The sequence below is a fragment of the Eubalaena glacialis genome, chromosome 13, assembly GCF_028564815.1.
Source record: "Eubalaena glacialis isolate mEubGla1 chromosome 13, mEubGla1.1.hap2.+ XY, whole genome shotgun sequence".
Taxonomy (NCBI): domain Eukaryota; kingdom Metazoa; phylum Chordata; class Mammalia; order Artiodactyla; family Balaenidae; genus Eubalaena; species Eubalaena glacialis.
In genome coordinates, this window is record NC_083728.1 from 71691671 (window position 1) to 71708155 (window position 16485).

The 16485-nt window shown below is 48.6% G+C and overlaps 1 protein-coding gene across 1 annotated transcript in view; it reads right to left on the bottom strand.

Annotated features, from left to right (window-relative positions):
• GPR139 (G protein-coupled receptor 139) overlaps positions 1-14642 on the bottom strand; it is a 39737-nt gene extending 25095 nt beyond the window's left edge. Inside the window, exon 1 of the mRNA XM_061209677.1 lies at positions 14519-14642. Within this exon, the coding sequence (XP_061065660.1) occupies positions 14519-14642 (124 nt within the window). The remainder of the gene's footprint in view (positions 1-14518) is intronic.
• Positions 14643-16485: the final 1843 nt, after the last annotated feature.

Here is a 16485-nt window from a genome sequence, read left to right on the forward strand (position 1 = left end):
AAATTACACTTATCGAATTAAGAAGGCAGTCATCTGTTTATCCATCCATCCATCCATCCATCCATCCATCCATCCATCCATCCACCCATCCAATACTTAACAAGCCTCTTACCACGTGCCATGTGCCAATGCCAGAGGGCATTGGAGTCAAAGAGAGGACTCAGACTCTGTGCCTACTGTCAAGGGCACATCGCCTGACTCAATATCTTTTTGAGGCTCCCAGGCAGAGATAAGTTTGAGTCCCCACAGGAATTTAAATGTCTCACCCTCACTTCTGTTATAGAATGTGTCACATTGTATTATGATTATTGATTTGCCTTCCTACCTAACTAGAGTGTGAGTGCTTTAAGGGACCATTTCGCCATCATCTTTGTCTTTTCCCACATCGTTATCCCCTATAACCTTCGGCACAAAGCAGGGCCTCATGAAATGGAGCCTGATCCTTTATGCAGCCTAAGAGAACAAGTGGGGATCAGATGGGAAATCCTTGTCAGTCTCTCCTTTTTTTTTTTTTTTTTTTTGATGTGGACCACATTTTAAAAGTCTTTATTGAATTTGTTACAATATTGCATTGCTTCTGTTTTATGTTTTGGTTTTTTGGCCCCAAGCACCTGCTACATGCCAGGCCCATGATGTACATCGTCTCATGTATTCTCAGCAAGGTGGGTACTCTTAGCCTTATGTTATAGATATGGAAATACAGGCTCAGAGAAATCAACTACACACACCTAGAAAGTCCAGTGGATCTCAAATCCAGGTCTTACCAACTTCCTTTCTTGCAGTAAAGCATTTAGAGTGGTTGGAAAGTGGCTGTGAGGCCAAAAGTGTGATGGTGTAAATGGATATGGCATGTGTGTGTATTGTACACATAGTTAAATTTGAGGAGAGGCATTAACACAGAAAATTCCAAATCCTAGAGGGGCAAGGCAGGAGACATAAGTGAAAGAAGCACGCCAGATAGAAGAAAAAACTCTTTGTGTTGGGCATGAGAGGTCATGAGTGGGGCTGAGGTGAACGACGGCACCAGCTTCATGTAAAGTGACCAACCAGAGCTGCCTGTTTCTGGGCACTTGATGACAGTCAGGGAGAGCTCAGTTTTGCCAGACTTTAAAATTTCTCAAGAGTCATGAGAAATCTCAAGTGTTATGAGCTTGTCTCTGAATGTTAATAGGGAAGGTGCTGCATTTTAAGAAAACCTTGAACAGGCTTCTCTCACATTCTGAAAGGTCTGAGTTTCCAGGCAGCCGTCAGAGACTGTGACCCACCGTCCAGGCCTCTTGGGAAAGTGAATGAGGGGCTTGAGAAGGGTGTTCACCAGCAAGCATCTGACCAGCATTTAGTGTTGACAGTGATTAAGAAAAAAAAGTCCTCTCATTTCTCAGAGCCCACCTCTTCTGGCCAGAAGGTCTATTCTGAGAAGATCCAAGAGGCGACCAGCCTTTTCTTCGCTCTTCCACGAGCTCTCTCTGCCCATTGTCTAGATGTCCTCAGTATCTCCACCTCAGTCTTGGGGACATTACTCCCTTCCTCCTGCTGGACCCTGGTCCTCAGAACTGAATGCAGTCACAGTGGCAATGTCCCTCTGCCACAGCGGGCCACAACTCGCTCCCGTTCATTTGCAGGTGACAGAGCTGAAGGTGACCCTATTCTTCTCACCCAGGCACTTGCTTCCTCTCTGATCAGGACTCTTGCAGCTGACAGCTGGGTCATCAGCGGGACTTGCCCATGGCCACGACCGAGACCATGGCCCTCCCAACACGGGCGCCCCCCGCGGCCCCGGGACGGGCACATGTCCCAGAACATCGTTAGTTGGCTCACTTCTTTTGGCTGCCTCTGTTTTACTTGGAGACGGAGGAGATGGTGGAGAGGGCAGGAGTGGGATGTGAGGGCTGTGAATGTGACCCTTGACTCGCACTCCCACCGCGTGCCCTGCCCTGTGCCGGCGCCCAAACCCTTCTCATCCCTTCCCACGGCAGCCGCCTCCTCAGCTTCTCGCTGTTCCCCTCGCACCACCTTCCCTCGATTCTTCTCACAGCAGCTAGACAGGACTTGGAAAACCTCACGTTAGGTCATGTCACCTGCTTAGTGTGTCTTGCAACACTTAGAGTAAAATCCAAGCTCCTCACTGGACCGAAGGGCCCACAGCATCCAGCCGGTGACTCCCTCGTCCCCACCTCTCGCTCGTCACATCCCAGCCCCGAGGCTGCGTGCAGTCCCCCTCCCGGCTTTCACCCTCCTGGTCCCTCTGCCCACACGCCCTTCCTTCCCCGCTGCCACTCCCGCCTTCCCATCATTCTGATCTCCACTCAGACATCAGCTCTCTGGAGAGCCCTTGCCTGCCCGCCATCACTCTACCACGTCTTCTCATCCCCGTGGCGTGCATCACTAGCTAACAGGACTTTGTGGATGCATGGTCTACTTGCTGACTGCTCGCCCCCCTGCTTTTCCTCCAGTGACAACAAGGGTTCCTGGCACGTGAAAGGGCCTCCACATACATATGCTCAGTGGGAGACTGAGGCTCGAAGAAGGGCAAATTACCTGCTCAAGACCTTACAGCTAGCAAAGTGGAACTTAATTCCTAAACCAATGTTACTTCCCTGATGCCTCTGGCCAGGAGCAGTGGAGTTCTGGAAGGGTCCTGGGTGCGGAGGGCGGACATGTGTAGGAGCCACGTTCTGTGAAGGTCAAGAGCGTGGGTCGTGTGATTCCTTTAGGCAACATCCATCCCCACCCTCCTCAGAAACTGGCCCCACTGGCTCGAGTTCCCTCTGCAGTCACTGCTCTGTTCTACCACCTTCCAGGGAAGCCGGTGCTTTTCTTTCAAGAGGCAGATGGTGGTTCTTGTCAGCGGTTCTGTGGAGCTGAACCGTGGGGTGAGGCCAGGAATGCTAAAAGCAAGGGCTGCAGCCAGAACAGAATCGCTGGCCATTCTATGACTTGGATTGTGGAGTGTGTGTCTGTGTGGTATTTGTGTGCCTGTCTCTGTGTGTGTGTGTCTGTCTGTATGTCCGTGTGCTTGCATGTGCGTGTCTGTGTATGCGCATCTCTGTGTATCTGTGTGTGTGTGTCTGTCTACATGTCTGTGTGTTTGCGTGTGCGTGTCTGTGTATGCGCATCTCTGTGTATCTGTGTGTGTGTAGAGGCCCCAGCTGAAGTGATGTGGCTGATAGTTTGCTCTGCACTTAGCTGAAAATGATAAGAAATGTCTGTGGCAGAAAAGCAATTCCCTGAGCTCTATCGATGGCAAGCGATGGGCAAGGAAAGGAGTCGCTGGTGGACCCGTCAGTCCTCACACTGCAGAGCGTGTTGTCCCAGCTCAGGGTCAACGTGCGTGGTTTTTATGAAGCTCTGGCTTCCTGTTCTCCTTGGCTCTCATCTCACACCACGTTCTTCCCCTACCTCAGCCACCTTTTGGCCCCCAGACTCTGTCCCGCTGTGGGGGCACCAGCTCCCCTCCTGCCACAGGTGGCTGCACAGCCCGCTCCCGTCGCCCTCATCCTTCCATCCTTCCCTTCCTCAGCCTCAGTTTTCAGCTGTTCCCCTCGAGGGTCCCCATCCTTGGGCTCCCCATTTGGGCAGGCCCCCATAAAGAGCTCTCCATGTGCCTCTCTCTCCTTCATGATCTTTTCACAGGTGACTGTTTACATTTATTCAGGTTTCTGATCGTGCTGGTCTTCCCCATCTGTGTGTGTGGTTGTGTGTGTGTGTGTGTGTGGTGTGTGTGTAGTTGTGTGCACATGTGCACAAAGGCAAGGCAGGGGTCTTCTTTGGTTTGCCATGTGCCTAGTACAGTGCCTGGTACTTGGCACGGCCGGGCACATGGTCAGATGGATGGATGGACGGATGGGTGGATAAGTGAATCACTGAATGCAGATGCTCTCTGGATTGAATTTTGTGCTCTCTGGTTTCTCATCTCATCCTTCTTCATCATGGGGCAAAATGAAAACATACCTTTGGGTTAAAAGCCCTAGCTTCCCCTCAGTGTAGTTCAGCTGGTCATGCCTTTCCTCAAGAGAAGCCCCAGTCATTCTGCTTCCACTTGATAGGAAGACTAAGCTCCTGGGTTGTCCGTACAGAGAAGTTCCTTCCCTTTGAAGCCCACCGGGGACCAGGGTAGCCACCTCCTCCCCACACCCTGACCCTACCTTCCTTATGTTTCCCTTGGTGGGGGTAGAGATGGCAGGATTATCCCCCCTGCAATGGCCAAAGCTCACTTGATTTGGAATCTGGAAGGTTTGGGGTCAAGGTCACCCCTAATTAGCTCTGAAGCCTTGGGGGAACTTCCTTGCCGTCTCTGCCTCAGTTTTTTCATCAAGAGCATTGTACTAGATCAGTGTTCCCCAGATTTTAGTAATCGGCCCACCAGTGTTGTGACTTTTGCCATGTTCTTATGTCCCCTGTACTGTCACTTACTTAACATCTTGTTTTAAAGTGATTTGCCTTTTTTTTCTTGAATTTATATTTTATATAATACTACTCTCCAATATAAATGTAATATGAACTACATATGCACTTTCAATTTTCTAGCAGCCTCATTTAAAAAAATAAGAAACAGGTGACATTAATTTTATTTTTATTTATTTATTTTTTGTTGCGGCGCGTGGGCATCTCTCTAGTTGTGGCATGTGGGTTTTTCTCTCTCTAGTTGTGGCAGGCAGGCTCCACAGTGCGTGGGCTCTGTAATTTGCAGCATGCAGGCTCTCTAGTTGAGGTGCAAGGGCTCAGTAGTTGTGGTGCATGGGCTTAGTTGCCCCGCGGCATGTGGGATCTTAGTTCCCCAACCAGGGACTGAACCCGCGTCCCCTGCATTGGAAGGCAGATTCTTTACCACTGGACCACCAGGGAAGTCCCGACATTAATTTTAACAATATATTTTATTTAACCATGTTCATCCAAAATGTAATCACTATAAATTACCGAGATATTTAACTTTTTTTCACACTAAATGTACAAAGTCTGCTGTGTATTTTACACTTCCAGCAGATCTCTCCATGGATGCTAAATTTTCACTGGAAATCCTTGATCTCTGTTTAGATGTCATAAAATGTACAGTTGAAAGAGTAGACTCACATACTCAAGTTGTTCCAAGCATACAGTTATTTTCTAATAATTGAGTCAAGTATCAGATTTTAATTGTAAATTAATTAAAATGAAATGAAATAAAAAACTCAATTTTGCAGGTTGTAGTACAGGACTTCCCTGATGGCACAGTGGTTAAGAATCCGCCTGCCAATGCAGGGGACGCGGGTTAGAGCCCTGGTCTGGGAAGATCCCACATGTCGCGGAGCAGCTAAGCCCGTGCGCCACAACTACTGAGCCTGTGCTCTAGAACCCGCGAGCCACAACTACGGAAGCCCACGTGCCACAACTGCTGAAGGCCACACGCCTAGAGCCTGTGCTCTGCAACAAGAGAAGCCACCGCAATGAGAAGCCTGCGCAACGCAACGAAGAGTAGCCCCCGCTCGCCGCAACTAGAGAAGGCCCGCGTGCAGCAACAAAGACCCAATGCAGCCGAAAATAAATAATTAAAAAAAAATAAATAAATAAATGTCAAGTGCTCAACAGCCACATGTGGCTAGTGGTGACTACAGTGGACAGCATGGACATATGACAATCGTGGATAACAAACCCACCTCCCTGTTGTGAACAGAAAGTAGCCTTAAAAATAAATACAATGACAATACAAGAGTGACATTAAATTCTAGCTAGATACTGCTGCCTGCTGAGGTGCCGAGCCCTAGGTCTGCTCTGTGTCTGTTAAAAAGGGAGATTTAGCACATATGTAAAGGTGTTAAAGACACACTGGCACCTAGCTGAGACTCTCCTTTTGATGGAATCAGAAGGATTAAGAAAATTGAAAAGGGATTTAATGCTGCAGCCTTGTACCACCTAAAATAATCCTGCATAAAACATCAACGGACCTCCCAAATCTAGACGATCACTCTGAACTCTGAAATTCTGTGGCCTTTTGCTCCTTTACTCTTATCACTTTGCTTCCTCTTCAGAGACCACTAGCATGTGATCTTATAAAAAGTGAACTAAGCGAGACTTGGAAAAACTAAGTTCTGGTTCAGACTCTGTCATTCCCAGCTCTGTGACTCTGGGTGAGGTCTCAGTTTCCTCATTTTGTGAAACGGAAGTGTTTGGACTCACTAAATACCAGCAGCCATGGAGTGGCGGGCTCTGGGCCCTGGCTAGCCACGAACTGTCTCATTTTGTGCATAGCATAAACCCTGTGAGAAAGGCACTGTTCCACTCATTCTGCAGACAGAAACGTGGAGGCTCAGAGAGATTTGAGCAACCTGCCAGAGCCCCACCAATAGAAGCCACAAAGTTAGAACTTGAATCCAGGTGTGAGGACCACCGAGCCCACGCTGTCAGGTTCTCAGGGCAATTCCCATCCCCCCAAATGGTAGGTTTGTGTTTCAAAACATTATCAACATGAAATGTGCGGTACTTCTTGGAGCTTTTCCTTCCAGTTTATGCCACGTCCCTGGTTTCCTGAGTTGGCATGCTCTTCTGATTTACCCACATTTTCTTTGGGTCTCCATCTCTATCATTTCTTGCTCCTCCTTCTAGCTTCTTGCTTTTATTCTCCACTCACTGTTACCCCCTTGGTGTTTCTTGGCGCTTCTTGAAGATGTGCCCACTCTGGAGTTTCTGAATTGGCAGCCTGGTGGGCTGTATCAAGCCTGCAGACATGTTTGATTTGTCTCAGGCGATGCTGGCTCACATAGTGTTTTTAAAATTTGTGAGTTAGTTGCCAACATTTAAACACTGGGACATTTCAAATAAAAATCTGGATTTCTAGAGTTTTTGGAACAATTCGTCAACACTGGACCATTGGCTGGAAAGCTGAGTGGTGGCAGCACTTTCTAACTCCCTCAGGTCCCCCTCCTCCCTATTGTCTACCACCCCCACCTCTCAACCCAGCCTGAGTGTCAGTTGTCAGCTGTCATTACACGTGTGCTGCCATTTTCTTATAATAAAGCTGGACAGCAGTACTGAATACTGCTCTGTCATTTTCTAGCTATGTGACCTTGGGTAAGTGTCTCAATGTTCTCATCTGGAAAATGGGCATAATATTTATCCATGCCTCAAAGGGTCGCCGTGAGAATTAAATAAGCTAATGTATGTGAAGTGCTTTGAAGAATCTCTAGCACATAATGAGTGCTACATAAGTGCTAGCAATTATTAAGAGGAAAGGGCAGTGTTTTTGGTACATATGTCTCTATCGTTGAGAGAAAATGAGAGACTGAAAGAGCCATGTATTTTCAGAAAAACAGCAAGGAAGCACAATTCTATGGATAAGTGAAGCAGTTCTTAAAACTGGCCCATTTTGTTCATTTATACTCTCTGACTGCCCCATGCAGGTATCTGAATTCAAGACACCTGCCCTCCCCCACCCCTAGCATTGCAGGGCTGCTTCCCCTATAAACATCGCCCACATATTTCAGATCTACATGGAGGTTCAGTGGCAGGATCTGTGTTCACCTCCCTGCTCGACTTCTGTTCACGATCCCGGCTGCAGCATATAGGGTGATCTTGCTGGTGGTGCTTGTCATTCTCTTCACTAGCTTTAGCTGAAGACCATTTCGTGTTCTGGACTGATATTATTTCTGGAGGTTTCACTGAACCACAGGCAGCTCTCTTAGGGGTACAAATTCCCTAGGCTTATGATGGCATTGATTGCTTAATCCATTGGATCATTCTCTCCCAGTTTGCCAGGACATGGAGCTTCATATCTGGTGGGTACACTTGGAGTGGAATTGTGCATTTATGGAAAAGACCTATGTATAAAGCAGTGTGTGGCTTCAGGGCTTGAACACATTGACACGTTAGGCAATAAAAACAATGTGAACTACTATTTGTTGAGCTTCTACAATGTGCGACGGACTATGAGAAACCTTTGTGGACTTCCCTGGTGGCGCAGTGGTTAAGAATCCGCCTGCCAATGCAGGGGACACGGGTTTGAGCCCCGGTCCAGGAAGATCCCACGTGCTGCGGATCAACTAAGTCCGTGCGCCACGACTGCTGAGCCTGTGCTCTAGAGCCTGCGAGCCACAACTACTGAGCCCGTGTGCCACAACTACTGAAGCCCGCACGCCTAGAGCCTGTGCTCCGCAATAAAAGAAGCCACTGCAATGAGAAGCCTGCGCACAGCAACAAAGACCCAACGCAGCCAAAAATAAATAAATAGATAATAAATAAAAATGAAAAAAACAAAAGAAGCCTTTGCATGTTTTATTTCAAATTGTCACAAAACAATGCAGGGCACAGAAGTTTAATAACATTTATTGAACTCTTAGTCGGAGACAAGGATTACAAAGCTACTGTTCTGGACCCCAACCCAAGGCCAGCCCAGGCAGCCTCCAGCATAGATACTTCATTGGTCTGTACTTATGTCCCATCTATGGGCCATGTCTCCAGCTGAGTAACACAGGCAGAGCCCAGCTTTCCTGGGCCTTTGACAGACCCATCAAGAATGACTTGGCCAAGGTCTCACAGTGAGTTATTACCAGAACCAATCCTGGAATTCGGGACTCCTCATGTAGTGCTCTTTCTCCCACTGTTATAACAAGGATCCTAAGGCCAAATGCGCATTAAGAGGGGCCAGACAGGTTTTAGAGGAGAATTAGGTGCACCATGTAGGGAGTGTTTCGATCTGGGGTGCATGTGTGCTTTTGAGGGGACAACCACTAAATTATGGTACAAATATACAATGGAATACTATGCAGTTTCATTAAAGAATGAAAAAGCATTATATATACTGTTCTGGGTGATATATTAAGTGAAAAAACAGCAAGATATAAGATGGTGTGGGGCTTCCCTGGTGGCACATTGGTGAAGAATCCGCCTGCCAATGCAGGGGACACGGGTTCAAGCCCTGGTCCGGGAAGATCCCACATGCTGCAGAGCAACTAAGCTTGTGCGCCACAACTACTGAGCCTGTGCTCTAGAGCCCGTGAGCCACAACTACTGAGCCTGCATGCCACAACTACTGAAGCCCGCGCGCTTAGAGCCTGTGCTCTGCAACAAGAGAAGCCACCGCAATGAGAAGCCCGCGCACCACAATGAAGAGTAGCCCCCGCTCGCCGCAACTAGAGAAAGCCCATGCGCAGCAATGAAGACGCAACGCAGCCAAAAATAAATAAATAAATTAAAAAAAAAAAAGATGGTGTGAATAATGTGCTTATTTTGGAGAGAGTAAAAAAAAAAGGGAGAGCTGAAATCCTCTATTTATATTTGCTTGTATATATACTTAAAAACTGAAAGAATAAATAGGAAACTAATATACTAATGCAGTGGTTACTTGTGTGGGGGTGGTGGTGATGATGGGGTGGATTTGGGAACTGGTGAGCAGGGGAAAGGAATGGGAGGAAGACTTTGCAATGTGTGCCTTTTTTATACTTTTAGGTTTTCAAATAATATGAATGTTATTACCTATGTAATGTGTGTGTATGTACACACACACACACACATACACACACACAGCTGCATAGGAAAAGCAGCCTATTACTCAGCTCTAGCCAACTGCTACTTTCTGGGAACATGAGCCTAATGTTTTCAGTTCTGATTTTTTAAGGGAACCTGGAAATCTATTTTTTTTTAAATCCCAATTTTTAATTTCAAATTGTTCATTGTTAATATGTAGAAATACAATAGAGTTTTTGCATAGTAACAGTGTGCAAACATGCTGAACTCATTTTGTTCATAGGAACTTTTATTGTGGAGTCTTTGTGATTTTCTATGAAGGTAATTATATCATCTGTGAATAGAAACAATTTAATTTCTTCCTTCCCGTATACCTGTTTTTTTTTTCCTTTTTCTTGCCGTATTGTACTGGCTAAAACTTCCAGTACGATGCTGAATAGGAGTGATGAGAACATCCTTGCCTTGTTTCAGATCTTAAGGGGAAAGCATTCCAACTTTCATCATTAAATGTGATGCTAGCTGTAGGTTATTTATAGATGTCCTTTATCAGGTTAAAGAAGTTCTCTCCCTGTTCCTAGTTTGATAAGGTTTTATCAAATGGATGGACGTTGAATTTTGTCAAATATTTTTCTGCATCTGTTAAAATGATTATATGGATTTTCTTTTTTAGTTAATATGGTGAATCACATTGTTACTATGGTGAATGATTTTTAAATGTTGAACTAGCCTTGCATTCCTGGGATAAACCCAGTTTGGTCTTACATATTATCCTTCTTATATATTGCTGGATTAGATTTGCTAATATTTTGTTGAGGATTTTTATGACTATGTTCATGAGGACTATTGGTTGGTAGTTTTCTTGTAATGTCTTTGTCTGGTTTTGATATTAGGGTAAAGCTGATGTCATAAAGCAAGTAGGGAATTTTCCCTGATTTTTAAATGATGAAAAAATGACTTATAGAGTGCTTACTGTGTGCCAGGCATTGTGTTACGTGCTTAACTTATTTAATACTTACAGGAACCCTATGAAGTATGTACCATTATTATCATCATCCCCGCTTTATAAGTGGGGAAACTGAGGCACAGAGGAGTTAAAGCCACTTGCCTAAAGTCACACAGCTTATAAGTAGTAAAGCCAAGACTCAAACTCCAGAAGTCCAGCTCCAGACTTTGTACTCTTAATCTGTTTACTACATTTTCTCTAAAGATTTTACAGGCAAAAGAGAACACATCTGGAGGGCTCAGCCCAGCTTAGCAGCCACGATTCTTCCACCTGTGGTTAACAACAACAGTAACTAGCACATGTCAAAGCACTTACTACCTGCCAGGCTACAGAATCATCATCTCCTTTCATCCTGCACCAGCCCTCAGAGGCAGGCAGGCAGTTGTGGAAATGCTCCCTTCTGCTGGGTGGCATGTAGTTTCAGCCTCCATCTTCTTCACTTTGTCTCCCTTAACATCCATTGTGCCTTTTAGAAGGTAAAATTTTAAAAATATCTTTCAAATCTCAGTTTAATTTTCCACTACTCCTTCCTTATCAGGTGGGCTCACCCGTCCTCCCTCTCACTCTCTTCCCCCCGGCATTCAGGCTCATCTTTTCCTCTTGCACTGCCTTTTGCTTTGCACTGTCTTGTCCCAGCTGGCCCAATCAGTGTCCCCAACTCTACTTTGTTGGCTTATTGTATGTGTTTTGAAAAGTTGGAAACATTTTGTTTATTTAAAATGGAGGAGGAAAGAGGTGGAGTTTTAGGAACAGCTGGGACACCAATTTTCTCCAGTGAGCCCACAGCACGAAGAACTGAAGTTAGTTAAAAGAATTAGTAGTCATGAAGGCAGTAATGAAGGCACTGGATGCAATGGAAAGAGCAGGTGTTTGCACGCTGGCTGGACTGTGTGACTGTAGATGAGATGCTCCACTTCTCTGAATCTCAGTTTGCTCTTCTGTAAAATGCGTTCAGGGCATGTACAGGTCACAGGGATGTGGTGGGGATTCACTGCAATAATATAAGCGTTTAATACAGGAAAAGATCCAGTGTGGAGAAGGCACGGAGTGATAGTGCTGTCCGCGGTCCAGGCCCTATGCTAAGCCATTTTGACATAGGTTATCTTATTTAATATACACTGCCTGTGCGCTATGGTTACCACCATTTTATAGGTAGGGAAGATTGTGGTACAGAGAATAAGAATTCTTAAGTGGCAGAGCTTTGCCTATACTTCACATTAGAACCCTCTGGATCCCACACCAGACCAGTTAAATTGGACTGTCTGGGGTAATTCCTAGAGGCAGGGGATTGGACCACATGGCCTTTCCCAAGCTCTTCCTTTCAATCTAGAGGCTGAAAGTGCTAAGAAACAGCCCCGCTTTCCCCTAGTTACTAGCTCCCCTGTTGCCAAACAGCCATTCCCCATCGCTCTTTCAGTCTCCAACCACCACGGCGAGAATTTGGAATTGGGGAGAGTCCACTGCCAGGAAAAGTGACTCAATTAAAATCTCAGTTTTCAACAATATTACCAAGCCCTGCGGTCTGTTACTTCGCACCCAGCATAGCTGAGCCTCCCAGTCGGAGGCCAGGTAGCAAGGGTTTGCGAATTGCTGGGGCTAGGGGCAGGGCGGGGAATACTGTAGTGAGCTCAGCCAGAGAAGCACCGCACTGAGCTGAGTGCTCTTCTCAGAATGCTTCCCAGTCCCTTCTCTGGCTCAGGCAGGGCTGAGCAACACCCCTCCTCCTTATAACCAAGGCAGCTTCATGGTAACCACAACTGCAGCAGCACAGCAGCAATCAATGTGTGGTGTGTCAGGCACTGAGCTGTGCGCTTCACTTGCACCCTCGCCTCCATCCACATCTTTACTTCGCACCACAATTTCAGGGGTAGGTACTCTCATAATGCCCATTTTACAGACATGGAAACTGAGGCACAGAGACATGAAAGGTTCACAGATTAATACCCAGCTCTGCTTCATTCTACAGTCTGCATTCTTAGTCACTAGGACATACTTGTCTGCCCTTACAGTTTTGAGAGAATGACTTAAGGATTTCACTTTTGAACCACCTTGCAAGCCATTAACAAAGCCCATGATCTTCCTGCAAGCCTGGCTTCTCCAATCGATTTTCTCCAGAATGTTTGGTCCTTCTGCATCCATCACAAGCTCCACTTATGAGCTCCCTGACCTCAGAGACTGCATCTTAGGGGTCTCTGAGCCCCTTTTTTACACCTCCTTAGCCCTTGGCACACAGTAGGTGGTCATAACTCTGAATGTATGAACACATCAATGCCCTTCAAGTTCTAATCACAATCCCCCACTCTTTTAAGTCTCTAAGCCCTGGCCTCAGCCTTGAAGAGCATGTGCCTGGCATATAATAGGTGCCAATGTCAATGGGTCAGGAAGGTCCTAGCTGGCATAGGAGTTAAGCTGTAAAGGTGTGTGGTACCTTGACTCCCACCTTGAGGTGTTTGAAGGTCTGAGCTTTCCCTCATTCTCCCCATCCTCATTTCCCTGCTCTGGACCCTTAGAGCCTCACCTCGTCTTTACGGTTCTGTCCCTTAAGGGGTTTTCAGAAAAAAGCCTTAGAGAGTAGTTACTCTTGAGTCCAAAGAGGAGATGGAGGGGTGAGGCGTAGGAGTCAGAAAGGGGCCCTGTCACTTCTCCGGTTCAGCAAATAACCAACCTTCTCAAAAACACTCCCCAAAGGAGAGCTCTGGAGAGGCTCAGGAGGGCCAACATGGGGAGGTGGGAACTGGGCCGAAATCAATTCTAGCTCTAGGTAATTACAGGACACATGCCACCACCCCAGCAGGGTGAATCAGGCTAGCCTCTCTGCGAGGGCAGCCAGAGCGATTAGTTAGTAATAAAATTCCCATCACTCACTGGGGGAGAGGCTCAGCCTTAGCAAACTTATGGTTTCTCGAACCTGCCAAATTTGGGAGGGAGGATTTATTTAAACAACCTTAGCAGGGGCCCTGACTACCAAGATGAATGTTTTGGAAAGGAAATCTCACAAGGCTCTCAGAAATCCAGCTCCCAAGTTCCCAGGATCCCAGGATGCTAAAGACAGTGGGGTTGATGATGATACGATTCTAGGCTTTACATAGGATTGGATTTTTTTTTTTTTTTTTTCCTGTTTCTTTCTGTCCCTCTCTCCCATCTGCCTGGAAGTGACCTTTAGGAATCTTTCTGCCACAGAGACTGTCTCAGGGACTATCTGGAAGAAAGGTCCCTCTCAAGCTGGAGCCTCAGGAAGCCCGCCCCCCCTCAGGCGACCATGGCAAGCACCAACTCCCCCCTCCCCCCTCAGTAACCCCCTCCCCAACAGCTCAGCTCTCTTCAGGAATTCAGTACAAGTCTCAGCTATACTTTGGACAGGAGGCTAGGATGTGGGACCAGCCAGACATCTGCAGCAGCTGTGAGCTGCCTAGGGTGGGTGGACCAGGAGGCAAAGCCCAGGGGTGAGGCATGTCCTCAAGGAGACTGCGACCCCCTGCGGTGGTGGCCTCGGCAGCCCGCGTGTACCTCTGCACCCTTGCCCTGTCCCTCAGGGTGGCAAGGGGGGCTCATCCCTTGCTCCATCCCAGCGCCCCCCGGGGCCAGAGAGTGCCCAGGATAAGGGGTTCCAGCTTCATCTCGGGTCAGGCGGCGACACGCCGTGGGGCAGAGGGGCAGAAGTGCCCCTAGTCTGGGGGCGACGGGAGAGGGGAGGCCCCCGCGAAACCATCTGTCCGGACTTGCAGTCGAGTCACACGCACAGCCCCCCCGGACCCCCTCCCGGACGCCGACCGCTTCAGTCGCGCACACAAATACACACAGACACGCTCGAATCCCGCGCACTCACACCGACCCCACTCACACCCTGCCCATCGTCTGCCGCGTACACTCGTGAGACGCACACACGCACGGTCCCTGCCAGGCCACCGCAACTTCCTTTCCCCCAGTCTGGAAATGTCCGCAGTTGCCCTTAAGGCGTAAACTTTTTCAGAGGGGGCGTCAGGGATCGCACCGAGACGGTGGCTAGGCCTGGGGGTCCCGGGCAGGGTCACCCCGCGCTCGGGGCTCCCGTCTTCCCTCCCTGTCCCCCACGCCCCTCACCTGGTAAACCGAGGCACAACAAGAGGCTGTAGTAGACCACGGGCAGGAAGCCCAAGCCGCAGGCCGAGCCGGGGGACCAGGACAGCGAGCTGTTGGCTACGAGGTGGGCGTGCGTGTGCTCCATGAGCGCGCCCCTCGCTCGCCTCAGCTCTGCGCCCGGCCTGCCAGCCCTGCTCTGGACGCCGGCTCGGTGGTGGCTGCCGCCGAGGCAGCAGCTGGGGCAGCAGCGCCTCTTCCTGCCGGACTTGCTTCTACCCTTGGCCGTGGTCCCCTCTGCTCCCTCCGCACCTGCTCGCCTGGAGTCCCGGCTCAGCCCTCCCGCAGGGCGCAGGGCGCAGGGCACAGGGCGCAGGAACTCGGGAGGGGCTCCCGGAGCCCGATTGTGCACCTCCCACCTCCGACCCTCTAGGCTCCCGCCTCGGAGCCGGGGGGCTGGGACGCCGCTCCCCGCAGCCAATCAGCAATGCCTGGACGCGGTGGAGGTGGAGGCGGGGGAGATGCTCGGGAGGAGGGGGTCCCAGCTGCCTCTCTCGGCTTCAGTTTCTGGATTAGAGATGGAGTTAGACCTGGGAACCCCAGACGAAGTCTGGGTGGGAACAGACTACCCTCATCTCCCCCCCGCGTGGGAGGGGCGTGGCGTGGGTGGGACCTGCTTCTCCCGCAAAGGTTCCGTACTCCTCCAGCGTGTCCTCAGTTGGCCTTTCTCGACCTTCCCCCCAGCCACTTCTTTTCCCCCCAAGCCCCCGCGCCCCACCCCCCGCCAGGGCTTCGAGTCCATCTGCATATTGAGGATTCTCCACCCAGGGCAGGGGTGGGAAGAGGAGGCTGTAGGAGCGAGGATGCTCTAGGGTTGTCCGTTCTCCTGGACCAGAGGAGCTGAGCTTAGAACTACCATATGACCCAGCAATCCCACCACTGGGCATATACCCTGAGAAAGTTGTAATTCAAAAAGTCATGTATCACAATGTTCATTGCAGCACTATTTACAATAGCCAGGACATGGAAGCAACCTAAGTGTCCACCCACAGATAAATGGATAAAGAAGATGTGGCACATATATACAATGGAATATTACTCAGCTGTAAAAAGAAACGAAATTGAGTTATTTGTGGTGAGGTGGATGGACCTAGAGTCTGTCATACAGAGTGAAGTAGGTCAGAAAGAGAAAAACAAATACCGTATGCTAACGCATATATATGGAATCTAAAAAAAAAAAAAAAAAAAAAAAAGGTTCTGATGAACCTGGGGCAGGAGGAATAAAGACGCAGATGCAGAGAATGGACTTGAGGACACGGGGAGGGGGAAGGGTAAGCTGGGATGAAGTGAGAGAGTAGCACTGACATAGATACACTACCAAATGTAAAATAGATGGCTAGTGGGAAGCAGCTGCATCGCACGGGGAGATCAGCTAGGTGCTTTGTGACCACCTAAAGGGGTGGGATAGGGAGGGTCGGAGGGAGACACAAGAGGGAGGGGATAGGGGGATATATGTATACGTATAGCTGATTCACTTTGTTATACAGCAGAAACTAACACAACATTGTAAAGCAATTATACTCGATAAAGATGTTAAAAAAAAAAAGAAAAAACAGAAAAAAAAAAAGGAAGTGTGCGTGCATCTGAGTGCGTGTGTTGGCTCTGGGGGAGGCGGGAGGTGGACTGTCCCTGAGCTGAGTGCCTTTGAATGGAATGTGGGCAGGGTTGCAGAAGCCCTCCACATGGAGCCCTCCTGCCAGGGTTAGGATGTTGCAGCCGCTCAGACACACTCAACCACACTCACACAGACACGATACCCAGTCGTGGGGACACAATCACACTCTCAGGGGGCATGTGGAAGCCCTCTCATCCCACATCCAGACACGTGAAAACACAGGGGCATCTTCGTCAACGTGCACAATGACCACACTCATGCGACACACCAAACACACACGCAGACGCACGTGGGAGCTATCTGGGGGAGGTCTAGT